The 26,701-nt window shown below is 44.2% G+C and overlaps 1 protein-coding gene across 1 annotated transcript in view; it reads left to right on the forward strand.

Moving 5' to 3' along the window:
- Positions 1 to 26,490, forward strand: part of LOC121280003 (protein SSUH2 homolog) — a 69,868-nt gene extending 43,378 nt beyond the window's left edge. Inside the window, exons 6-14 of the mRNA XM_041191633.1 lie at positions 9,604 to 9,728; positions 10,567 to 10,629; positions 12,676 to 12,758; positions 15,212 to 15,236; positions 16,023 to 16,077; positions 16,807 to 16,906; positions 19,115 to 19,220; positions 20,119 to 20,226; positions 24,920 to 26,490. Coding sequence (XP_041047567.1) covers positions 9,604 to 9,728; positions 10,567 to 10,629; positions 12,676 to 12,758; positions 15,212 to 15,236; positions 16,023 to 16,077; positions 16,807 to 16,906; positions 19,115 to 19,220; positions 20,119 to 20,226; positions 24,920 to 25,057 — 803 coding nt within the window. The 3' untranslated portion in view covers positions 25,058 to 26,490. The remainder of the gene's footprint in view (positions 1 to 9,603; positions 9,729 to 10,566; positions 10,630 to 12,675; positions 12,759 to 15,211; positions 15,237 to 16,022; positions 16,078 to 16,806; positions 16,907 to 19,114; positions 19,221 to 20,118; positions 20,227 to 24,919) is intronic.
- The last annotated feature ends 211 nt before the right edge of the window (positions 26,491 to 26,701 follow it).

Genomic DNA, 26,701 nt, shown 5'->3' on the forward strand with positions numbered 1-26,701 from the left:
CATTATGTAATCATCAGCGAACATCCTCACTACTGACTTTATGGTGGAGGGAAGTCTTTGATGAAGCAGCTGATGATGGTAGGGCCAAGGACACTACCCTGATGAACTCCTGCAGTGATGTCCTGGAGCTGAGATGACTGACCTCCAACAACCACAACCATCATACTTTGTGCTAGGTATGACTTCAACCAGTGGGGAGTTATCCCCTTGATTCCCATTGATTCCAGTTTTGCTCGGGTTCTTTGAAGCCACACTCGGTCAAATGCTGCCTTGATATCAAGGGCAGTCACCCTCACCTCACCTTGAAAGTTCAGCTTTTGTCCACGTTTGAACCAAGGCTGTAATAAGGTCAGGAGCTGAGTGGCTCTGGCGGAACCTAAACTAAGCTTCAGTGAGCAGGTTATTGCTAAGCAAGTACCACTTGATAGCACTGTTGAAGAGCCCTTCCATTACTTTATTGATGATGGAGAGTAGACTGATGGGGCGGTAATTGACCGGGTTGGATTTGTTCTGCTTTTTGTGTACAAGACATACCTGGGCAATTTTCCACATAGCCAGGTAGATGCCAGTGTTGTAGCTGTACTGGAACAGCTTGGCTAGGGGCGCGGCAAGTCCTGGAGCACAAGTCTTCAGTACTATTACCGGAATGTTGTTAGGGCCCATAGCTTTTACAGTATCCAGTGCCTTCAGCCGTTTCTTGCTATCACGTGGAGTGAATCAAATTGGCTGAAGACTGTGATGCTGGGGACCTCCGGGTGAGGCCAAGATGGATCATCCACCCAGCACTTCTGGCTGAAGGTTGTTTCAAATATTTCAGCCTTATCTTTTGCACTGATGTGCTGGGCTCCTCCATCGTTAAGAATGGGGATATTTGTGGAGCCTCCTCCTCCAGTGAGTTGTTTAATTGTCCACCACCATTCACGATTGGATGTGGCAGGACTGCAGAACTTAGATCTGATTCGTTGGTTCTGGGATCACATAGCTCTGTCTATCACTTGCTATTTGGCATGCAAGTAGTCCTGTGTTATAGCTTCACCAGGTTGACACCTCATTTTTAGGTATGCCTGGTGCTGCTCCTGGCATGCCCCCCTGCACTCTTCATTGAACAAGGGTTGATCCCCTGGCTTGATGATAATGGTAGAGTTGGGGAAATGCCAGGCCATGAGGTTATAAATTGTGTTCAGGTACAACTCTGCTGCTGCTGATGACCCACAGCACTTCATGTATGTCTTGAGTTGCTAGATCTGTTTGAAATCTATCCCATTTAGCACAGTGCTTGTGCCACACAACACGATGGTGTCTATCCTCAATGTGAAGACAGGACTTCTTCTCCACAAGGACTGTGCAGTACTCACTCCTACCGATACTGTCATGGACAGATGCATCTGCGACAGGCAGTTTGGTGAGGATGAGGTCAAGTATGTTTTTCCCTCTTGTTGGTTCCCTCACCACCAGTCCTTTTGGACTCAGACAGCTCAGTTAGCAGTGGCGCTACCGAGCCAACCTTGGTGATGGACAATGAAGTCCTCCACCCAGAGTACATTCTGCACCCTTGCCATCCTCCGTGCTTCCTCCAAGTGGTGTTTAACATGGAGGAACTGATTCATCAGCTGAGGGAGGGCGGTATGTGGTAATCAGCAGGAGGTTTCCTTGTCCATGTTTGACCTGTTAATGTGGTGTATATGGATTTTCAAAAGGTATTTGATACAGTGCTACAGAATAGACTTGTGAGAAAAATTCTAGCTCATGGAATAAGTGGGAAAGCAGGCACTTGGCTAAGAAATTGACTGAGTGACAGGTAGTGATAAATGATTGTTTTTCAGACTGGAGGAAGGTTTATAGTGGAGTTCCCCAGGGGTCAGTGTTGGGACCCTTGCTCTTTCTGATATATATTAATGACCTAGACTGTGGCGTGCAGGGCATGATTTCAAAATTTGCAGATGATACGAAGATTGGAAATGTTGTCAACTGTCATGGGGATAGTCTTGAACTTCAAAAGGGTATAGACATATTGGCGGCTTGGGCAGACAAGTGGCAGGTGAAGTTCAATGCAAAGAAATGTGAGGAGATTCGTTTTGGCAGGAAGGATATGGTGAGACAGTATAAAATAAAGGGAGAGCCTCTAAAGGAGGTGCAGGAATAGAGGGACCTCGATGTATATGTACATAGGTCATTGAAGATGGCAGGGCATGTTGAGAGAGCAGTTAATAAAGCATATATTATCTCAAGCTTTATTAATAGGGATGTTGAGTATAAGTGTAAGGTGGTCATGTTAAGCTTCCATAAGACACTAGTTAGGCCTCATCTGGAGTACTGTGTCCAGTTCTGGGCACCATACTTGAGGAAGGATGTGAAGGCATTGGAGGGAGTACAGAGGAGATTCACAAAAATGATTCCTAGGATAAAGAACTGTAGCTATGAGGATAGATTGGAGGGGCTGGGACTGTTTTCCTTGGAGAAAAGAAGGTTGAAAGGAGACTTGATAGAGATATTCAAGATCCTGAGGGGTATGGACAGGGTAAATAGTGAGAAACTGTTCCTACTCAAGAGAACATCAAGAACTAGAGGTCACGGATTCAAAATAATTGGCAAAAGGAGTAAATGTGATGTGAGGAAAACTTTTTTTCACCCAAAGGGTTGTTGGAGTCTGGAACAAACTTCCTGAAAGAGTGGTGGAGGCAGGTTTGATCGAGGTATTCAAAAGGGACCTGAAAAGAGAGAATGTGCAAGGTTATGAGGATAAGGCAGGGGAGTAGGACTAGGTGGAATGCTCTTTCAGGGAGCCAGTGCAGACTCGATAGGCCAAATGGCCTCCTTCTGCACTGTAAAGATACTGTGATAATGAATAATAGTCACTTGAATAAAAAATGGAAAGTGACCAGTACCAGGAAGAAACTAATGCCTAAAGGAAGGGCCTGTGTACGTGAATCAACATGTCAAAATAAAATTATTAAAGTGCTATTGTAGCCTGCACAACCAAGTGACCTTGGGTCGACTGGTCAGTTCCTACATTTTAAATGGAAATGGTAACCTGTTGGTTTCATTTGCTGTGGAATCTGCCATGTTTACACTTTGGACGCCATTCCTCTCAGGATTGTTTGCTGTGCACATTGATTATCACATTTGTCTGCATAACTGTCACTGCTCTTTAAAGGACATCCTTCAGATGTTTTTGAAACTCCTCACTTCACGCATAGCTGTTTAAAAGTTATGATCATGAGCACTGCTTTTGTTTTCTGCCTTGGACCTTTTCCGCATTCCTGGGGTAGGGAGAGGAACATTGGGCCAGGGTTCTTGGCTGTGAAACTGTTGTTAAAGAAGTTATAGCAGGACACTTGGATAAGCTCAAAGTCATCAGGCAGAATCAACATGGTTTTGTGAAAGGGAAATCATGTTTAACCAACTTATTGGAGTTCTTTGAGGAAGTAACATGCTGTGGATAAAGGGGAACCAGTGGATGTACTGTACTTAGATTTCCAGAAGGCATTTGATAAAGTTACACATCAAAGGTTATTGTGGAAAATAAAACCTCATGGTATAGGGGGTAACATATTAGCATGGATAGAAGATTGGCTGGCTAACAGTAAGCAGAGGGTAGGCATAAATGGGTATTTTTCAGGTTGGCAAGATGTAACAAGTAACATGTCACAGGGATCAGTGCTGGGACCTCAACTGTTTACAATTGATATAAATGACGTGGATGAAGGGATTGAAGGGATGGTCACCAAATTTGCTGATGACACAAAGATAGGCAGGAAAGTTGTGAAGAGGACATAAGGAGGCTATAAACAGATATAGATAGGTTAAGTGAGTGGGCAAAGACCTGGCAGATGGAGTTTAATGTGGGAAAATGTGAAATTGTCCATTTTGGCAGGAAGAATAAAAGAGAAGCATATTATCTCAATGGTGAGAGATTGCAGAGTTCTGAGGGGCAGAAGGATCTGGATGTCCTAGTGCATGAATCACAAAAGGCTAGTGTGCAAATACAGCAAGTAATTAGGAAAGCTAATAGAATGTTATCATTTATTGTGAGGGGAATTGAATGCAAAAGTAGGGAGGTTATGCTTCAGTTGTACATGGCATTGGTGAGACCACATCTGGAGTACTGTGTACAGTACTGGTCACCTTATTTAAGGAAGAGTGTAAATGCATTGCAAACAGTTCAAAGAAGGTTTACTAGACTAATACCTGGAATGGACAAGCTGTCTTATGAGGAAAGGTTGGGCAGACTAGGCTTGTCTCCGCTGGAGTTTAGAAGAGTAAGAGGTGACTTGATTGAAACATATAAGATTCTGAGGGGTATTGACAAGGTGGATGTGGAAAGGATGTTTCCTCTTGTGGTAGAATCTAGAACTAGGGGTCACTGTTTAAAATAAGGGGTCACCCATTTAAGTCAGAGATGAAGAGAATTTTTTTTTCTCTCAGGGGGTTGTGAGTCTTTGGAACTCTCTTCCTCAAAAAGACTGTTTCCACCAGTCTTTGAATATCTTTAAGGCAGAGGTAGATAGATTCTTGGTAATAAAGGGAGTGATAGGTTATCGGCAGTAGGTGGGATGCGGATTTCAGGTTACTATCAGATTAGCAATGACCTTATTAAATGGTGGAGCAGGTTCATGGGGCTAAATGGCCCAATCCTGTTCCTTGTTCATATGTTCATATGTGATATATACTGCCATCAAATAGCCTGTTGTTATTCACTGTTCTGGACCATGGCTTTGTACAACTAAATCATAACCTACTCCCCTTCATATACCAGCTCCATTAGCCTTATTGTCTCTGGGCTTTTATCAATTCTTATGCCAAATCTCTTTGCTCCTCGTCAGTTACTCGTTTCTCACCATTCTCAGATTTACCCTTCGTGGATCGAAAAGTAGATGATCTCACATTTGCACACATTCAGCTCCATCTACCAGAGCTTTGTCCACTCACTTCTTCTGCCTATGTCCCTTTGCAACTTCCTGTTCCCACCGACACTGTTGCTCCTAGATTACTAACATCTGAAAAATTGGATATATCACCCCCCTATTCCTACATCAAATGCATTAATAAAATGATGAAAAGTTAAAGCCCAAGAACAGATCCCCAGAGGACACCACTTGCTATATCACACCAGAGTACCTACCCTTTATCCCCACTCTCTGTCTACTATCTTCCAACCAATTGCCAGTCAAAAGGCGTTCTCCAATTCTGAGAGCTCTCATTTTTGCTAATAATCTCACAGTGGAATATTATCAAATGCCTTCTGGTCATTCATATAAATAACATCCCTTATCTAACTCATTAGTAAGTGCTTAAAAAGAATTCAACTATATCAGCCCTACATGGACATACATTAACAAAGCTGTGCTGGCTCTCTCTGATCAGCTCATATTTGTTCAGTCGTTCTGGGAAGTATTTTCCCTCAGGGTTTCAGGGTCCCACCATCAGGCTCAAATGAGGGTCAGAAGCCCACACTGTATGATGAACAGTCAATCACCTTTGATTTTCCACAAATTGGTCAATTAATGTCCAGAGGGCAGGCTCACTGTCCTACGACAGATGGTGCATGAAGCTGGGCGGCCAATAGGACCTTGCAAGTGGCAGCATGAAGCCATTAAAGGAAAGTGAGGGAGGGGGCACCCCAAAATGGTGACACCCTCTCTCCAGCTTTTTCACATGTCAGAGCAGGGGCAGCCTGTAACTGTTGCTGCACTCAGGCAAGCAGGGAGAGACTCATGGCCTGCCTGGAGTTCTGGACCACAGTCTGCCACTGGGATGTCGCCTCCAGACAGCTTAACTGTCCCCTGCCACCTGTGGGGGTGGGTGGGGCCTGGGTGGAAAATCCTGATCAGCCTCCAACAATGGACCTTAATAGTGGGATGACTTGCTATCGCCAGTTGCAGCGGGTGACCCTGCCAACACCCCCCACCCCAATCTGCGTTCCCAACGCCGACAGGGGCTAAAAATCCAGCTTTCTGTCCCAAACAACAGACCCTAGTAGCTTACCCACAACAGAAATTAAATTGACAGAACTGTAACCACCTGGTTTCTCTCACCCAACCTTTTTAAAATGATGGAGTAACATTGGCGAAGTTCCAATCTAACAGCACACTTCTTAAATCAAATTCCAATATTAGGCAGGATCTATGAAGGGAAACAGAGCTAACATTTCAGGCCGATGACCTTCGTTCAGAACAGAAGGAAGGTAGAAATGTAGGAATTTTTAAGCCAGAGAAAGCAGGGAAGAGGCAGGAACAACAAAAGGAAAGGTTTTGTTCTTCCTGCCCCCCTCCCCCACCCTCTTCCCCCTCCCTCCAACTGGCTTAAAAACTCTCACTTTTCTATCTTTCTTCTGTTCTGATAATAGGTCATAGATCTGAAATGTTAACTCTGTTTCTCTCCACACAGACCTGCCTGACCTGCTACATATTTCCAGCATTTATTTTGGTTTTTATTTCAGAGTTCCAGCATCTACCGTATTTTGCATTTGTACAGCCAAGGCTGGATAGTTAGAGCTGTATTGATTGGCTTGTGGAGCTGAGTTTTGCATTTAGGTTGACTTGGAAATATATTGCCATTCCTTCACTGTCGCTGGGTCAAAATCCTGGAACTCCCTCCCTAACAGCACTGCAGGTGTACCTGCACCACATGGACTGCAGCGGTTCAAGAAGGCAGCTCACCACCGCCTTCTCAAGGGCAATGAATGGGCAATAAATGCTGGCCCAGCCAGCGAAGCCCACATTCCGTGAATGAATAAAAAAAAGAGCAAGTGAATAAAAAACTGCATTTGTTTGCAACAAGTAGTCTGCGTAACGGGGCAGATCAAGTTAAGGTACATCACTGTGTCACTTACGATTGACATAATCCTGACATTATCTCCCCAAACAATAGAAAATCTTGCATCACATTTTCTTCACCAGGCTTTTTATTTGGATACTGCTTGAGTTCCAATTCCCACAACTTGGTGTCTGTGAGCAGGTTTGCTCTGCTTGCGCTGCTAAACACAACTTCTTGACATTTGGGAACACCGAGAAAACTGTGATAAACTAAGGCCTGAACTTTCGCCTTGACAGAGAGGCTCCCTGCTTGCGTGAAAAACTGGCAAAGGCCTGAACCCGGCCTCCATTATTTTCGCAGTGGGGGAGATGGGGCAAGTTCTAAAATGCACAACCATGGTTCTCAGAGGCAGCTGACCATATAAATCGGCAGCTGCCTCCACTCATGTGATTTTGGTGAGGTGGTGATTGAAACCCAAAGTTTGTAGATTAAACCTGGTAGGAGCAGGCCTAAAGCTTGTGGATTTGTTTGGAGAGGTAAGTTATCCCATTTGATCTAGTCCCGGGACACCTTTGGAAGAGGTCAGGTGCCATTTGGTGGAGGTAAGGTACTTTTTGGAGAGATAAAAACAAAATACTGCAGATGTTGGAAATCTGAAACAAAAACAGAAAATCCTGGAAAAACGCAGCAGGTCAAACAGCATCTGTTTCAAGTCCGTATGACTCTTCTTCAGAGCTAAAGGGCTGAATTTTTTGCCTGTCGGGCAGGTGGGGCCGACCCAATCTCTGGCGGGCGGGGAGCCGATCCCCGCCAGAGAAGCGGGCCCTGCCGCCATTTTAAGTGGATGGGCCAATTAAGGCCCGCCCAGCGTGACGTCCGCTGGGAAGCGCTATGCACTCCCTGTGCTGGCGGGGGGGATTCCACAAATGTGAGAGTGTGCTCTTTTGCGCATGCACACGAAAGAGCGCACATCTCCCTGAGGCTAAGTGCTGCCTCAGGGAGACCGTTGAAAGGTTTTCAAACTCTAAAAATAGAAAATTTAAAAATCCTTTAACATGTCCCCCTCATGTGACAATGTCACATGAGATGGGACATGTTAATAAACTGCACTCAAACTTTACTTAATTTTTTAAACCCTACATGAAACCTTATCTCGCCGGTGGATGAGGTTTTATGATTTTTCAGAAGCCCGCCGAGGCTCCTGGCCTGCCCGCCAGGTTGGACGGGCAGGGCCTTTAATTGTTTTAATTATCCTGTCAATGGCCTCAACTGGCCATTGACAGGTCAGCGGGCGGACAGCTGATCGCGCAGTCCCCCCGCCTTCCTGAAAATTTAAATGGGGAGGGTTCTGCCTGGCATCATCCTGCGTCATTTTTGCATTGGCGAGCACACCCCACTCCCTGCTCGTGGACGGAAAAATTCAGCCCAAAGAGAAGTAAAACTCTCCTGAAATTTATACTGTTTAAGCAGGGGTGGAGAAAGTGAAGCTGGATAGAAGGCCAGTGATTGGTGGGGGCAAAGGAGAGAGTGACCTTTCCTTTGGAGAGGTCTGGTGCCCTTTGGGATTGTTAAAAAGTGTGTGTAAAAAGTGCATAAACTCATTGGAACTGTCAAACTATCAAAGAGTTGGAACAGTCAATCTGTCAAAGAACTGTCAATCTGTCAAAATGCATTGGAACTGTCAAAGTTGTCAAGGTACTTAACTATGCTTTGTCTTAAATTGAAAAAAAATGTGTGGAGTTTAAAAAAATTGGTGCCTGCTATTTCATTCTGTTGACATAAGCATGAGTGCTTTCGTTCTAGGATTTGTACTGCATGACTGATTTTACAAACTAACCTCATCAGAGTGAGGTGCCTGCTAAGTGATCAGTTTGATTGACAGCTCCAAGTGGTTATAGAATAGAGATATTTGTTTTCATAAGAGAAGGGTAGAAGTACTTAAGTGAAATGTTTGTTTTCATAAGAGATTAGTTGAAGGAATTTCAGTGTATTGAATGGTCTTTTATCAATCAGTTTTTTTTTAAATAGTGATATAATAGTTGGCATGAACGGGGTAAAGGCAATGGATGATGGGTCAGGGCATGGGTTGGCATGTATTGGCACTAAGTTGGCATTGGGGCTATAAAGGGCCATGGGGTTGAGTAGGGGTATGAAGGGCTATTGGTGGGTAGAAAGGCAAAGGGGATGAGGAACCATTGGAGGTAGGTACAGGGCATAGGATGGCATAAGGGAGTATGAGAGGCCATTAGAGGTGGGTACAGGAGCATAGGTTGGCATGGGGGCTATGGGAGTCCATGGGGGTGGGTGGGGAAATGGGGAGTTTGTGGGGTGGCCTTGAGGGCTGAAGGGACCTTTATTGTTTTGTTGCTCTTTTTTCAATCCTTCAGACAGTGCCAGCGCACAGAGACAGGCCTTCCAGCCAGCCCACCTCCACACCTGGCAGCTTCCACACTCATTCCGGGGGCTTGGGTCCAACTTCTAATCCAGCCCCCATGGCAACCCCCCACCCACCTACCCACCCACCCACCCACACACACATACACCCCCCCACCCCAACCAAAAATCCCAGTTTCCGAGCCTCTTTTTCCCAGGTCAGGTTCACGGAGCTGGGAAACGTCCGGGCTCTGCACGTCCGACCTGGGAGCAAAAATCCGGGCCTAAGTATACGACCTTCTCTTGGCATAAAGGAACTGGCAATGCAAACACCAGGGAGATGGCGCATACACACCAGTCTCCTGGACCCTGAGTTGAAACAATGGCATTGTTAAATCAGCCAAGGGCAACTCCCTGTAAACTGTGGTTAGAGTATAACAGTATTTTCTCTCTCTCTCTCTCTCTCCTTTCTAGATCAGATTATTGACAACTGTGGCTTTGGGCCCCCTCCCCCTCCATGGGAAGTGGCAGTTGACATTCCAAAAATGTTTGAGAAAAGTAGAAAGAAAATACAGGTGCCTCACACTGCCTCTGTAAAGGTAAGACAACTTGGAACAGAGGCCAGACACAGTTGGGACAGAGTGCCGCAGTAAACATCATCCCAGGGACTAAGTCAAGTTAAAGCTGACCCATACTGTAACATATTGGATGGAGGGCCCCGACAAGGAGAATTTATTTCCTGGCTCCAGAGGCAAAGTTGCGATAGTAACCAAGACAAATGGCATTCATGGACCGCAATGTGTCATTTTATTCTGGCTGCAGATGTACAGCCTGGTACTGCAATTTAGGTTTGGAGTCTCCAGGGGAAAAAGGAGAAGGTTCATGGCCCTTTAGTTAGCAATGGTGAAAAAGCTTCTGATTGTGGTACTTCCTTAGTGGCATTTTAATTAAGCTGTATGCTCTTCGATGGAACTATACATCAGGAGTGATGTAAAATAGACAGTTAAAACTTTCTCCCAATCAAATTAAATCCCTGGGATCGTTACCTTCCATTTTGAAGCGAGTGATAGGCGAGCAGCCTCTATTTTAACTCTTTCATCATAAAATGATGAAAAAGCCAAAAGTTAAAAATCCTAATTCACCCAAGTGTGAACCTTGACAATGAACGGTATTTAATCCAGGTGACAGGGGTCTCACCCACCAGCTGGAGAGCCGGCAAGAGCCCCATGTTGCCATCTTCGGGGAAGGCCCATGCGTTAGTGGCCAGCAGCTGGCCTTCCTCAGGCCTCGGAAATCCGGGTCTATGAAAGCTGTTGGCCAGAGGCTGGCAGTTGTCCATTGCAAGCAGTGCCAGTGGGAGTGGTGGTAGATGCTGGCAATGCACCCACCAGGATCAGCGAGGGGAAATTCACTTTGTTTCAATGTGATTTCTTTCAGGAGTGCCACAACTGCATGGCCATGGGTAAAGTCCCATGCAATAAGTGCTTTCAAACAGGATGGGTAAGCACTTCTCAATGGACAATCTTTAGAAATGTTATCTGTAGGCAAATACCGTAGCCTATTTATCCCTAGCAAGGTGCCACAAATGTCAATGAGATAAATGGCCATTTAAGCTCTTTTAAAGATCTGGGTCAGAGTCATTTATGGCACAGAAGGAGGCCATTTGGCCTATCAAGCCCATGCCAGTGCTGTGTAGAGCAATCCAGTCAGTCCTATTCCCCTGCTATAGCCCTGCACCCTTGCAAGTTTATTCCCTTCAAGGGTCCATCCAATTTCCTTTTGAAATCACTGCTTCCATCATTATTGTGGGCAGCGAGTTCCAGGTCACTACCACTCGCTGTGTGAAAAAGCTCTTCCTCACATCCCCCACATCTCTCACCCAAAACCTTAAATCTATGTCCCCCTAGTCCTTGCACCATCATCGAATGGGAGCAGGTTTTCCTTGTCTACCTTATCTAAACCGTCATCATCTTGTACACCTCTATCAAATCTCCCCTCAATCTCCTTTGCTCCAAGGAGAACAATCCCAGCTTGTCCAACCTAAACTTGTGCTAAGATCACCTCCCTTCCCTGGAACCATTCTAGTAAACTTCCTCTGCACCACCTTAAGGACCCTCAAGGGTTGAGGAATAATTGTACTTTAAGACACTGCGAACATTCTACTGCTCTAATTTGAATATTGCCACAAGAACCTTATTAATGTCCATCTGGTAAGGTGGACAGGGCCTCAGTTTAACATCTCATCTGAAAGTTGGCACTTCTGATAGTGCAGCACTCTCTCAATACTGCATTCATGTGTCAGTGAAATTGTGTGCTCAAGTTCTGTAGTGGAGTTAGAATCTATCACCATCTGACTCAGTGATGAGCATTGCCAGGAGCACACATTACCAAGATCCACACAGCAGCTGCAATTTTACCAAAACCACTGACTAAAAATGACAAACTGCATGTGTATAATTTTGGACTAAAGTGTGAGTGTGTTTCTGGATCTGGAATGTGGTCAGGATTGGGTTCAGCTTTAACTCTTGGTAAAATAGCCTGCAAACCCTCGCATAAGAACGTAAGAACATAAGAACTAGGAGCAGGAGTAGGCAATTCAGCCCCTCAAGACTGCCCTGCCATTCATTACGATCATGGCTGATCTCATTTCAGCCTCAACTCCAATTTCCCGCCCTCTCCCTATAACCTTTCAACCCATTACTAATTAAAAATTTGTATCTCCACCTTAAATTTATTCAGCGTCCCCGCATCCACTGCACTCTGAGGTAGTGGATTCCACGGATTCACAACCCTTTGAGAAAAGTAATTCCGAGGAAGTTTCACTGAGGAAGTTTCTCTGTGTAGAATGGCCAAAGTGATAGAGGGGACCGGGCACCTTTTGTACTGTACCCAACAATAGTTAATGGAGTATTGAAAGCCTCAAAAGGGGCTTAATAGCCTCACTGCACCATTAAAAAGTGGGATACCTTGTTGGTGTCCAAAGCGCTTACATGTTTCAGGTGATAGGCCATTTTTTAAGTAGAAATTGGGATTCAACGACATAAATAGGACCCCAATTGTCATTTTTAAGTAGGAGATGGTGATGGCAAAGAGGCCCAGGAAAGGTAAGCCTTAAATTATTTTTCTGGGCGTAGGAGGAGCAGGAGTGTTTCTCCGAGCCCCACAAAATAACCTGGGCCACTGCTCCACTCTCCACAATTGTAACTCCCCATCCTGGTGACAGAAACTTTCAACTTTCAACATTCCTTTGTTGAATTTGGCAATCTGTGTAACGGTGGCTATATAGTGTCCTGCAGCTTGCCTGACCAATGTACATAAGGCCATAGCCTTAAAATCATGATCAGTGGGTGAGGAGCTCACTCTGCCACCCAATGGTCCCAATAGGCCCCACTGTACTGAGTTTGAGGGAAGGACCAATTCTCCTGAATCCAGAGAACAGTTCCTTTTTAAACAGAGTTGTACCCATAGATTAATGTCCTAACAAGTGTATGAGGTGGCAATTTTGCGAAATATATAAAGTAACAATGAGCCATTTTGCAACTACAGGTGAAATGCTGGGTTTGCCTTGGCAAAGGAAATCGACTTGGCAATGACAGATGTGATTATTGTATGGGCAATGGGAAGATGAGGTAAGGATGTTTTCAGTCCTATAACGCAACAACCTAGTCCATAGAATAGAGTTGGTTGATACTTGTACATTACATTTGCTGAATTGTATGCAGGTTGTAGACATTAACAGGGGATTCACTTGTGTCCATATAAATAAAACAGTTTGAAACTATGTAATGTTTATCTCTGTAAATAAATGCTTATAGAAGTGTGTAAAGATTGGCCCCAGTTCTATTCTTCACCATCTGGCTTTATGGAGTACATATCACTGATGATTCTTTCTGTCTGTTAAAATGCTGAAATTTTATATGCCAGTTATACTGCTCATGATGATCTTTTGCTTCATGTTGTGGCCAAATCTGTGGTGACTCACTGCACATTCTGGCAATCTAGCTTCCGTAGTGAGACCCTCAGAAACAACAGATCTCCGACAGCCAGGGCTGCACATCACCTCCAAAATATATAGTGACATTTTGACTGATAAGAAATCTTACTGAGCCAATGAGCTCCCATGTTGTGTTCAGCACCAATTGTTCTATTGATAGCAGGATATTCTGCTCCTATCAGCTGTGCTAGTGGGAGAGAGATTATTGTAGTGATAGCCATGACATGAATCGGGAACCATCTGCAACCCACCCTATTCACCTGCACTCACTGGCAAAGTTTCTCTTCCTCAAACCTTTGGGTGTCATTTGAGGCTGTGGGATCCTGACTAAGCCCATATTCAGTTCTGTATCATCTGCCCTAATTGTTCTCCAACTAAAAGAGACAAGAGTACACCAATTGACATTCAATAGCATTACCATCACTGAATCCCACACTACCAACATCCTGAGAATTACCATTGACTAAAAACCGAACTGGACCAGCCATATAAATACTGTGGCTACAAAAGCAGGTCAGAGGCTAGGAATCCTGTGACGAGTAGCTTATCTCCTGACTTCCCAAAGCCTGTCCACCATCTACAAGGCACAAGTCAGGAGTGTAATGGAATGCTCCCACTTGCCTGGATAAGTGCAGCTCCCACAACACTCAAGAAGCTTGACACCATCCAGGACAAAGCAGCCCGCTTAATTGGCACCACATCCACAAACATTCCCTCCCTCTACCACCGATGTACAGTAGCTGCAGTGTGTACCATTTACAAGAAGCACTGCAGGAATTCACCAAGGCTCCTTAGATGCACCTTCCAAACCCAGAACCATGACCATGTAGAAGGAAAAGGGCAGCAGATAGATGGGAACGCCATCACCTGGAAGTTTCCCTCCAAGCCACTCACCATCCTGACTTGGAAATATATCATTGTTCCTTCATTGTCCCTGGGTCAAAATCCTGGAACTGCCTTCCTAACAGCACTGTGGGTGTACCTACACCACATGGACTGCTGCAGTTAAAGAAGGCAGCTCACCACCACCTTCTCAAGGACAACTAAGGATGGGCAATAAATGCTGGCCCAGCCAGCAAAGCCCACCTCCCGGGAATGAATAATTAAAAAAATTGGAAGCAAAGTTACACTGACCTCCATGGAATGAGTAAAGAATGCTATTAGAATAGAACTAATTCCTCATAGCTTTCTCCCCATCGCATGGCCTTCAGTTGCTGACTGCCTGCAGTAACATGATTGAATTTAGTGTGCGAAGATTTGCAGGCACAAACCCAAGCCCCAGTGCTCTATGTTACAATGCACTCAAGCAAAACTTGCAAAGTGCAACCAAATACTGGAGTAATATAGCATATGCAGATCCACAAGAAATAAACACATGGTAAAGTCAACCTGAGATACAATTAACAATATGAATGCATTAGTGTTATGCCTCAAACTATTGGTCTACTAGAATTAATTCAATGTTTGATAAACAAACTGGGAATATATAGCGATTATATGGCTAGCCAAGGGACAAGTAACATAATTATAGCATGCCGGCCACAAAACTTAAAACAGCTAGAGAGTAGGGGTTAAGGGTGGTTACTCAGATCGGCAAATGGTAAGGTGTGGTGTTCTACAGGGATTACTGCTGGGGTCACTGTTGTTCACCATTTACCTAACCAATTTAAACTCTGGAATCAGAAGTACGATTTCAAAATTTGTGGATGGCACTAAGCTGAGGGGTGTAGTTAATACAGAAGAGAACTGCAACAAAATACAGGAAGACATTCATAAACTTGCATGAAATTGGCAAATAGCCTTAGTATAGATGGACGTGAGATGGTATATTCTGATAGGAATAATAAGGAGGCCATAGACCGTTTGGAAAATAAATGTCTAAATGGGATGGAGATTCAGGGGCATCTGGGGGCACACAACTAAAAGGAGAAGCACAGATTAATCAGGTCATAAAAAACAAACAAAGCACAGGGGGTTTATTCCTCAGAGGACAGAATTGAAAACCAGAGAAGTTATGTTAAATTTATATAGAACCTTGGTTGGACCACACTTTGTGTACTGTGCACAGTTTGGCTCTTCTTTTTATAGAAAGAGCATACATGCACTAGAAAAGGTGCAAGGAAGATTTACTAGAATTATACCAGAACTTAGAGGTTATACCTATAAGGGAAGATTGAACAAGCCGGGGCTCTTCCCTCTAGAAAAAGGATTGAGGAGTGACCTTTAAGATTTTTAAAGTGTTAAAAGCATTAAATAGGGTAGATGTACAAATGTTTCCACTTGTGGGCAAGACCAGAACTAGTGGATGTTGTACATTGCATGTTCAGTAGGTGTCACAAAGAGGTTCTGAGTCTTGTATGGTTGAACATTAAGTGTTTATTGAGAACACATAACTATACATAAATACAGGGTATAGCCCAAGCTATGAGCTAACTCCATGCTTGTTTTTGCACAGGTCTCTGTCCAGTCCACAACTCAGCCTAGTCTCAGGTCATGTGTCTTTTTACATCACACTGAGGGCGGTACTGTTTCCCAGTTCCACATTAAACCTTGCTATGCCAGGATACCCTTATACTACAATGGCCATAAATATAATATAATCCCTAATAAATCCAATAAGGAATTCAGGAGAAACTTTTTTTCCCAGAGAGTAGTTAAAAATTGGAACTCACTATCACAGGGAGCAGCTGGGGTGAGTAGCACAGGTGCATTTGAGGGTAAGCTAGATAAACAGATGAGAGCGGGAAAAAGAAAAAGAAAGATATGTTGACGTGGTTAGACAAAGATATGTGGGAGGAGGATCCTGTGGAGCATAAGCATTTTCATGGGACTTGTTGGATGAAATGACCGCCATAAATACTTTGTAGCACTTTGCATTTGGCCATTACTTGTTTGTTAGACACAGGAGCCATCATCTCTTGTGAAGCAGATCTTTGGAAGACACCAAGTATGCTGTAGGTTAAGGGGTAGATTTCTACCTTGGGCACAGTCAGCAATTTGAATGCAAATGGTGTCGGATTTGGAAAGCGTCCCTCCCCGCCCTGAGTTTCTGCTGATTTGCTTATCACTGAGCACAAGATCCGCTATCAATCAGCACAACCAGGCAACGTTTTAAAATGTCACTTTTCCAAGAAAAATATTTTGCTTTTAAAAACAAATTCCTTGTCGTATTTAAAAGTGGTAACTTGGTGCAGTTTGATTAATCCAGCTGAAAGAGAATTCAGCACCAAAAATAAGCATTTTAAATCCATTACCTGTGGGTAATCCAGCTGAGTTACTGAATACAACTTTCAAAAAGTTATACAAAGCTATTTTCTAGTTATATAGGGTTACAATAGTCTATCCCTTAGTAAGTTTTTTTTGAAAAGCATATCTAACCTTTCAAAATATACTTATTGGTGTCCTTGTGCCCAAAAGATCCAACTTAAGTTCAGGCTCCTCCTCGAAAGCCTGCAAACAGGCACAAGCTCCTGTGAACATGGTCTGTTTTGTGAGTGAGGCTTGCTTCAGGTGCATTGTTATCAAAACTAGCGCATAATATTGGGAAAACTCAAACTGCACTGCACACAATTTGCGCTTAAAATGTTGTGATCTTTTGTTTCGGTAACGTCGATATCCAGCGATTCGTGCTAAAAAACCAGTGCAAGAGCAAATACATGACAAGTTTCTGACTTTTCCCCCAGATGTACATACTGCTCTGGATATGGCTGTCAGGAGTGCAACGAATGCCAGGGCCAAGGGCCAAGGCCAGTTGTTTTTCTACATTCAGTTGACAGTGAAATGGTGAGTTCTGTTTCGGTTTCTGTTTCTTAAGTAGAAGTTGCGTTGTTCAATCTGTCATATCTACTAGTCATGCTGCACATCATATCAAAATTTCAAATGCTTTTGCTATATAAAAGGTGACAAGATTTGAGCCAGAGACAATTAAAACTATGCGCATATTTTCAATATTTAAATTTGGCTCCCCTCTACCCAAACGCCAAGCTCTCAGGAAGCTTACCCGGCGAGCATCTTGCCAAGACTGATGTTTCGAGTCCGTAAATGTCAACTGTATCCCTCTCCGCAGATGCTGTCAGATCTGCTGAGTTTTTCCAGGTATTTTTGTTTTTGTTCTAGATTTCCAGCATCCGCAGTATTTTGCTTATATCTGCAAGTTTGGATGTTTGGAGAGGCCAGGATCAAGCTCCACTCTGCTAAAAGCCAAATACTGCGGATGCCGGAAATCGGAAAGGAGAACAGAAAATGCTGGAAAAACTCACCAGGTCTGGTAGCATCTGTGGAGAGAGAAACAGAGTTAATATTTTCTGCCAGACCTGCTGAGTTTTTCCGGCATTTTCTACTTTTATTTCAGGCTCCACTCTGTTTTCAATTTGCCTAGACTGGCAGCTGCTTGCAAATCAATGGTTCCTTAACATAGTGAGCAGCAAACTGCAGAAAATGAGAGACTTTCAATCATTTAGATATTTTTTTCTTCAGGTTGCTCAATTGTGACATGATGTAGTTTCATTATTATTTCAGTCAATCAGGTGAAGGTGTAACATACACTTTCCTTGTGTGGTTTCTATTCCTGCTCCCACACCACTATCTCTGATATCCCCCAAGCATCTATCCTTGGCCTATTTCTCATCTACATGCTGCCCCTCGCCAATATTAACTGAAAACACATCTGTTCCCACATGTACACTGACAACACACAACTCTACTTCATCATCACCTCTCATGCCTGCCTCTAAATTGCCAAACTTCTTGCCTGGCACCCAGTACTGGATGAGCAGAAATTCCTTCTAATTAAATATTGGGAAGACTGAAGCCATTGTCTTCGGTCCCTGCTACAAACTCTGTTCCCAGACTACCAACTCCATCCCTCTCCCAAGCAACTGTCTAAGACTGAACCAGAAAGATTGCAATCCTGTTGTCATACCTGATCCCGAGATGAGCTTCTGACTATATATCTGGACCACCGAGACCACCTATTCTACATCCATAACATTGCCCAAGACCACACCGCCTCAACTCATCTGTTCAGAAACCCTTATCCACGCCTTTGTTGCCTCTGTACTCAACTATTCCAATGCACCCCGGCCAGTCTCCTCCCTCTGTAAATTTGAGGTCATTCAAAGATCTGCTGCCCAGTCCCTTGCTCACACAAAGTCCCATTCACCCACTACCCCAGTGCTCACTATTAACTGGCTCCTGGTTAAGCAATGCCTCAATTTTAAAATTCTCAATCTTTTTTTCAAATTTCCCCTTGGCCTCATCCCTCCCTACCTGTGTAATCCTTTCCAACCCCACAACCCTCCGAGATATCTATGCTGCTCTAATTCTGGCCTCTTGATCATCCCCAGTTTCAATCGCTCCACCATTGGTGGCTGTGCCTTCAGTTGCTTAGGCCCTAAGTTCTGGAATTCCCACCCGAAACCTCTCAGCCTCTCTATCTCTGTTTCCTCCTTTAAGACGTTCCTTCAAACCCACCTTTTTGATCAAGCCTTTGATTATCGGACCTCACATCGCCTTATGTGACTCAATGTCAAATGTTGCTTCACAATGCTCCTGTGAAGTGCCTTGGGATGTTTTACTGTGTTAAAGGTAACATATAAACACAGGTCGTTGTTGTTGTAAAGTGACATTTTCAAGACTGACACCTTGAGGTATGACATACTTGCTAGACTCTTAAGTGTTGCACTGCAAGACACTGCGTCCAGAGTGGAACCACCCTACACAGGGACGTGTGTAAGAGAAATGGCTGTAACACGATTGGTGTATGATTGATTCTGCAGCCTCTTTGCCCAACTATCAAGCCTCCACACCATGAATGGGGCTCTGTAAAATGTACCTCTTCAATATATAGATAGATATTTAATTAGAACAAAACTTTATATAGTTTTCCTGAGGTACCAAGTGAAATGCATTTCAGTTTTTGGATGGGGGAATTTAAGAGTAAGATGCATTTCTAATGAAAGGATTGCCCTTGTCCCTCTGCTTCTTAAACAGGGAAAACAACAAATTTGAGCAAGTTGTTGAACAGCAATGTGGATTTCCGACACAGCTCCTCAGCAAAGTCAATGGGCAGCAGCTCTTCAGTGATCAACAGGTTCAGGTAGGGGATTAGTTAGACATGAGACTGATAGACTTGTTATGGGGCGATTTTTACTGCCTTTCCCTGATGGTAATGACCTCGAAATGGGGTCAGAGGCCATTCTGTCTCTTTAACAATGGCTGTGCAGCTGGGTCCATTTTGAAAGGGACCCCATGACCAGCTGTCCTAAGTACCTATTTGTTCCAGGCAATAATCTCCTGTTAATTTGAAAATTGGAATTTTATTGATGTAAATAAGGCCCTTACTGCCTTTCAGTCAGAGCAGATCCAAATCTTTGCCCTGGACATTCTGACCAGTCCCATGGGTGATGAAACCAAAGATTGCTGCAAAGGTGAGTTAAATTATTTTTTGTGGGCCTTGCAGGAACAAGAGTGTTTCATCAGAATTCACAAAAATGATTTGGGGCATTGTCATCCTGGGAGGCCCCCTTCACCATGTTTGCAACTTACCTTTTGCTGTTTGGCATCCTTCAGCATGCCTGCCAAACTTAACAGAGGGCGGGACCTCAAAATCATGGGGACCACTTTGCTGTGAGAATGGGTGGCTGATTGCGTGATTGCCCAAAGTCCAAATCGAACCCCACTGCATGTACCCACCTCCCACCCCCCGCAACCCAACCTACAAAGCCCCATTGGCTTATTGCAAATTCTTTTCTCATGGGGTGCTAGGTCATGGAGACAGTTAATTGAGTGCACACACTGTAAGTTGTCCTTCAATGTAACCAAGAAATCACCTGCAGAAGTTATTTTTGCCTAAACTCTAAGGCACTGCATAGTTTGTAGAGTCCTTCATATTCCTTTAGCAATTTTACCTTGTTCCCTCAGTTTACTCTGTGACTGAATATTTACATTTTAGCTCATGTCTTATCCCAATGCCAAATTTCCTTCCTGCTTCCTAGGTGTATCCTGTAATGAACTTCCCAGAGGCTAGGATTAAGCAGGCATCCCAACAGGGGATCCAGGAGCACTGGACTCAGTTTGGCAAAACCTCGCGTATAATCCAGCAGGTGAGGAGAAAAGCAAAGTATTGTGAATGCTGGAAACAGAAAATGCTGGAAATACTCAGTAGGTGTGGCAGCATCTGGAGAGAGAAACAGAGTTAATGGGCAGAATCTTTTTGATGTGTCAGGGGGTCTCGCTTGCCAGCTGGAGAGCCGGCGAAAGACCCATGCTGCCAATTTACAGTAAGGCCCACCAAACCACAAGCCAATCAGGCAGTGGCGAGGCCACTGGGGGACCTTCCCCCGGAATCAAGTCCCGGGGGTTGGGAGGGGGATGGGCAGAGGGTGGAAGTTTCACCTAACGAGAGCTGCTGGCCAATCAGAGGTTGGCAGATCTTGTGCTCAACAACACCACAAGGGAGGCTGTGGAGGCTGACAGAGCGACAGGCACTGGAATCCCAGGATTGTGTAGTCTCCCGAGCCACGTGTAAGTAATGGGGCAGGGGGTGGGGGGGGTGGTGGTTTCACGGGGTGGGGTAGAGGGGAGAGGGGTTCACCAGTAAGGACTGTGTGGTGGTAGTGGCTCTCGACGGGCTCCCCCACTTCCTGATGCCCAGTCTCTCGATCAGGCAATAAGTGCCTTTGACAAAGAGATCGCCTGCCCACCCCTCCCTCACCACCAACTAGAGATGACAAGCACCCCACACAGGTTTACCTGTCCTGCACACCACATGGCAACAGGCCCGCCTGCAGCTGGGTTAATACCAGCAGTGCCAGGATAGGGTCTTTAAACCGTCACTAATTGACCACTTAACGGCCACAATTAGCGACAGGGTGGGAAGGTTGATCTCGGGCTTTCCTATCCAGAACTTAATTCAGGCAGAGGTGGCAGGTTTCTGGTACAGCACCATCCCATGTGAGTATATGCCCTTCCCGCCTCCAAACTCAGTGCCAGCGAAAGCAGAAGATTCCGCCCAATGTTTCAGATCAATGTCCTTTTGTCAGAACGGAACTTTCTGATTAAAATGAGGGGAAAAGTGAGCAGGAAGATTGAGCCAACTAACAGCTATTTTACACTGCAGCCTGAGTCTTTGGAAAACAAGCGAATTGTGCCACTCTCCAGTGTTTAGCTGTGGATAGTGCAGTATGTTTACCGTGGAACAGCCCAAGCGGCTGCTACCCAATACGCATGTCCAGTGAGTGACCAAAAAAGGTTACGTAGTGGTCAACAGTCGCTCTAAGCTGCACAAGTGTACAGCAGTGCAGCAATCGGAACTGTGCCATGTAGGAAACAAACAGGAGGCTGCACACAAGCAACATGCATCAACCTTAAAGGCACCATGCAGTGCAACAACAGAAAATGCTGGAAAAGCTCAGCAGATCTGCCAATATTTGTGGAGAGAAAAAAAACAGAGGTAATGTTTGAAGTCTGTATGACTCTTCTTCAGAGTCTGCATGGGTAGTACTTTGCTTTTATGCAGTGCAACAAGTCGGCTGTGCACAACAAACAGACATGAGAGGGAACATTGGTAGCGACACGACAGTGTGACAGCACAATATCACTAGAGAAAGATTATTCGTGTATGTATGTGATGTCATTGCTAAACAACGTGCATACTGACAACCTTTGGCAAAATCTCAACCATTTATTTGGAAACAACAGGATTCATTGTCCCTCATAATAGATTGAACAAAATATATAACTGAGCCTTTGTCAATATTTGAAGCTCCATGTAACATCATGCAGAAATGTGTTCCCGAGAGCTGATATTGAGTCTTCCAATCAAGAGAGCTAGTAATTAAATGATTTAAACACTACAATTTTTACAACTAGTTTGATATACATATGGCAGAAGCAGTTTGTAGTCATGTTGAATTGTAAGGCACTTATTTCTGATATTGGTGCAAGGGAGCCCAATAGTGAGCATAGATCAATTGGGCAAGTGGAGGTACAGAGCCTGCTGGTCTTGATGGCAGTGCCTGATTAAATATAGGCTCCGCCCACCTGGCTCCTCCCCTGCTACCCACTGACAGCCAGGCTCTTCTGGCCAGTCAGCTCCTCCCGCCTGCGGGGCTCTTTCTGCAGTGAGGGTAAGAATAAGTTATGATGCTAAAGATATGTTAAGTTGGCCCCCACCTATTTTGGCAGAAGCTTTATCCAGGGTCCTAACTAATCAAATAAAAGCAAAATACTGCGGATGCTGGAAATCTGAAACAAAAATTGCTGGAAAAACTCAGCAAGTCTGACAGCATCTGTGAAGAGAAAGACAGTTTCGAGTCCATATGACTGTTCTTCAGAACTAAAGAGAAGTAAAAATGTGGTGAAATATATGCTGTTTAAGGGGGGTGGGACAGGTGAAGCTGGATAGAAGGCCAGTGATAGGTGGAGGCAAAGGAGAGATTGTAAAAGATGTCATAAACAAAAGGTCAAAGGGGTGTTGATGGTGGTGATACTGGCTAAAGGAGGTGCTAATGGAGACATTAAGAATAGAAAGCAGGATGAGCCAGTGACAGATGGCCCTTGTGGGGGTGGGGTGGGAGGAGGGGAGGGCATGGGGAGAAAGATCACAATTGGCTAAAAAGTGGGGACAAAACAATGAATGGAAATAAATTTTAAAACAAATAATAGAAATAGGTGGGAAAAAATGTATAAATATAAAAATTTAAAAAAATTTGAAAAAAGGAATCAAAAAGGGGTGACAATGGAAGAGAGAGTTCATGTTTTGAAGTTATTGAACTCAATATTAAGTCCAGAAGGCTGTGAAGTGCCTAGTTGGAAGATGAGGTGCTGTTCCTCCAGTTTGCGTTGAGCTTCACTGGAACATTGTAGCAGGCCAAGGGCAGACATGTGGGCATGAGAGCAAGATGGGGTGTTGAAATGGCAAGCGACAGGGAGGTCTGGGTCATGCTTGCACCCTTTTGACCTTTTGTTTATGACATCTTTTGCAATCTCTCCTTTGCCTCCACCTATCGCTGGCCTTCTATCCAGCTTCACCTGTCCCACCCCCCTTAAACAGTATATACTTCACCAAATTTTTACTTCTCTTAACTTCTGAAGAAGAGTCATACGGACTCGAAACGTTAACTCTGTCTTTCTCTCCACAGATGCTGTCAGACTTGCTGAGTTTTTCCAGCAATTTTTGTTTTTGTTCCTAACTGATCAAGTTGCTCGATGCCAAAATTTAAACCACTCTCTCGGAACCAAATCCTGCCCATTGTGGAAATTAAATCAAGGAAATTACATTCCTTGTTTCCTATAGGTCCAGCATAAAAGCTTAATAAAAATCATTAGACTAAAGTACCCTAATGGAAAATATTATTTGTAAGAGTAGTTAACTTTATACCAGAGCTCAGCTGGATGCACCATTCCCTGACAGCGGTAAGTTTTAGAATGGCTCATCTCAGAATGATTAAAACCATCTTACTACACGGATTCATTTACCTCCTTTTAATTCCTCCCCTCCCACCCCTACTTTGCTCTTCTTCCTTACCTGAAGTCACTGACTTGGACTGTGGAGCAATTCCAGTGCCAGGGATACTAAAGAGGACTCCATTGTTGGGGATCCCACTAATCTGCATTAACATTGTGTCTTTAACAAAGCAACAGAGCTTCAGAGTGGCCGATTCCCATGAGTGGACATTAACTGAAGGTAACGGCTGACTGCTTGACCCCCATATTTTCATCAAGTCTCCACACATACACCTTTCCAGCAGAGGTCACTGGAATGTGTTCTACAAAAGGAATCCTACCTGATGTTTCTGCACCCCATCCCACCCTTCAGCTGAGGGATGCTAACTTCAGGTGTCACTTCTGTTGCTCCTGCTTCATCAATAAGGATTATGGGGAAAAGGCAAGAAAGTGGAGTTGAGGATTATCAGATCAGCCATGGTCTCATTTAATGGTGGAGCAGGGCTCGATGGGCTGAATGGTCTACTTCTGCTCCTACATCTTATGGTCTTATGGTCCACCTGAGATCAGTTTGTTGCGTTCTTCTGTTTGACGTAAATGTACCAATCATACGACAAGCATTGGTAAAAGAATAATCTGGATTCTTTATTTGAAGATAAAACTATATACAAACAATGTTAATCTGACCTCAACTGCTGCTGCTGTAGACTGAGTTCAGAGTCATGGGATTACTACATCACATTCTGTCTTGGTGGTAGTGATCGAGAGCAGGTTAAGGCATAGGCCCTTAAAGGAATATGTACATCATCACAACAAGTTAATTTCTTACTGAGCAGAGATCAAACCTGAGACCTTCCCGCCCTGTGCACTTTAATATGGCACAAAATGCTGTATTTAACCACTGGGGACATTAAAAAGGCATTGGGTAATTTCCACATAGTCATCTTTGTGGGACTACTGCCTGAGCCTTCAGAGGTTCCTGAGGACCCTTAGTTGTCACTATGGCTCTCACCATTTGTTCAGATTATGTCCAGCCTTCATCCCAATTAACTGATTACTTCTCATAGAATTGTAGGATGGTTAGAGCACAGAAAGAGGCCATTTAGCTGGTTGTGTCTATGCTGGCTCTCTGCAAGAGCGACTCAGCTAGCTCCACTCTCCTGCTTTTTCCCCATAACCCTGCAAACCTTTTCTTTCGGATAGTTATCCGATTCCCTTTTATGTGCCTCCACCATGCCGTCAGGCACTATATTCCAGAACTATAACCATTCAGTGCACAAAATATGTCCATTTCATTACATATTCCCATCTCACTGTAACTCTAACAGATTTATTTCTTCCCTTTGACAGCGCCATTCAATTGAACTCATTCCTGTCACTGAAGTGCACTTCCAGTGGAAAGGAAAAGATCACACCTACTTTGTATGTGGCACCGAAAATAAGGTTCATGCTCCGGAATATCCTGGGAAGACCTGCACAATTATGTGACGTGATTTATGCACAATTTAATTTTCCCTATACTGCACAACTATTTAAATGTTTCTAATAAAGTATATCTCCAGAAAATGTTGAACGTATTTACCAATAGGAAGATTAATAAATGGGTTGATTTACACATATACAAAGATATAATAAGCAGCTCAATATACTGAAGTAGTCCTTGCTGTAGGAATGAGGAAAAGATAATAAACCAAATTAACTTATCTTGAAAGTTGGTGCACAGAGTTATCTGCTTATACAAAAGCAAGTTTTAAGTTTTATCTATACAGGCCATTCAGCCATTAAACTGTAATACTGGCTGCAATTTATTGTTGATGATGGGATCTCACCCGCCAGTTGCAGAACGGGCAGGAGCCCCGTATCACCTCCATGCGGTGGCCCTACAGAATTAAGTGCCCATCAGGCACTTAAGTGGCCAGCATTGGGCCTTTCCTGGGATCTAAGACCCAGGGCTAGAAAGCCTGACCTCCCAAAAGCTGCTGGCCAATCAGAGGCCAGCACTTCTCCATTACAGGCAACGACACTGGTAGTGGTGCCAGTAATGCACCTGAAGGACCCCAGGCTAGAGGGGAGTGATGGCAGGTAGGAGGTTGGGAATGTGGATCGATAGCTAACGGGAGGAGGGAGCTTAGAAGAAAAGGCAGGAGGTTGGAACTCAGTGAGCAGCCACCCCTTTTCTAATGCTGGGTGCCTCCATTGAGCACAGAGTGCCTGTGAATGATTGAACCCCCACTCCTAACCATTCCCCCCCAGCTGGCTACTGGCAAACCTAACAGGGTTGCTAGATGCACCCCGCTCCCTCCCCCCACACCCCTACCCCCAAGTCCTCCCCAGAAGGTGAGTCCCCTGCCTGCTGCTGGTTGAATACTAGATAGCATGGTAGGATGAGGCCCTTAAGCTGTCACTTTAGGGCCCCAATTGGCCTCCGGGCAGAAAAGCTGCCTGCAAGCCTTCCTACCCCCAACTTAGTTGGAGAAAAGCAGGAGGGCAGCTGGATCTCCACCCCGCACACTCCCACCTGATCACATGGCCTCCCCTCACCTTGGAACTCTCTGGGGTTTGGGGGGGCATGGCCTAAATTCTGCCTGCTGTCTCCAACCAGATGCACAATCCAAATAGAAATGTTACTGTGCAATGAATTTCCATGTAATTTATATAGAATTATACTCCAGTGCGTGTCCCATCATTCTGTACTTTTAATTATGTCTGTATATTGTAACAACATTGCAAGAGATGGATTCAACATCACTCTCAGATCCATTTCAGTGTCCCTGTGCTAAGTCTATTTCTTTCATCATTTGTTGCCTTTTTTCACGTAGCTTGGAATGTTTTTCATTTTACAAACTATGAGCATTAATTTTCATTTGCTGTTTACCTAATTGTGTAACTGATCTAAATTAAACTGCAAATATTTAACTGCATCCTCTGGCTCTGCTACACATTCTTCTCATTGAAAAGGGATCCAAATATGATTACACTTTCTCTGATGAGCGAACTCCAAGGGTAAGAGGTTAGTTTAATTTAAGTCTGTTAGAAGGACAGGTATAGTTAAAGAAGAGATAGGATCTAGAGAAAGTCAGATGGTGAAGACTGAGTTGAAGAAATTATGAATTGGCAAGAGAGAAGAACTTT

Source organism: Carcharodon carcharias, chromosome 7, assembly GCF_017639515.1.
Source record: "Carcharodon carcharias isolate sCarCar2 chromosome 7, sCarCar2.pri, whole genome shotgun sequence".
NCBI classification, from domain to species: Eukaryota; Metazoa; Chordata; class Chondrichthyes; order Lamniformes; family Lamnidae; genus Carcharodon; species Carcharodon carcharias.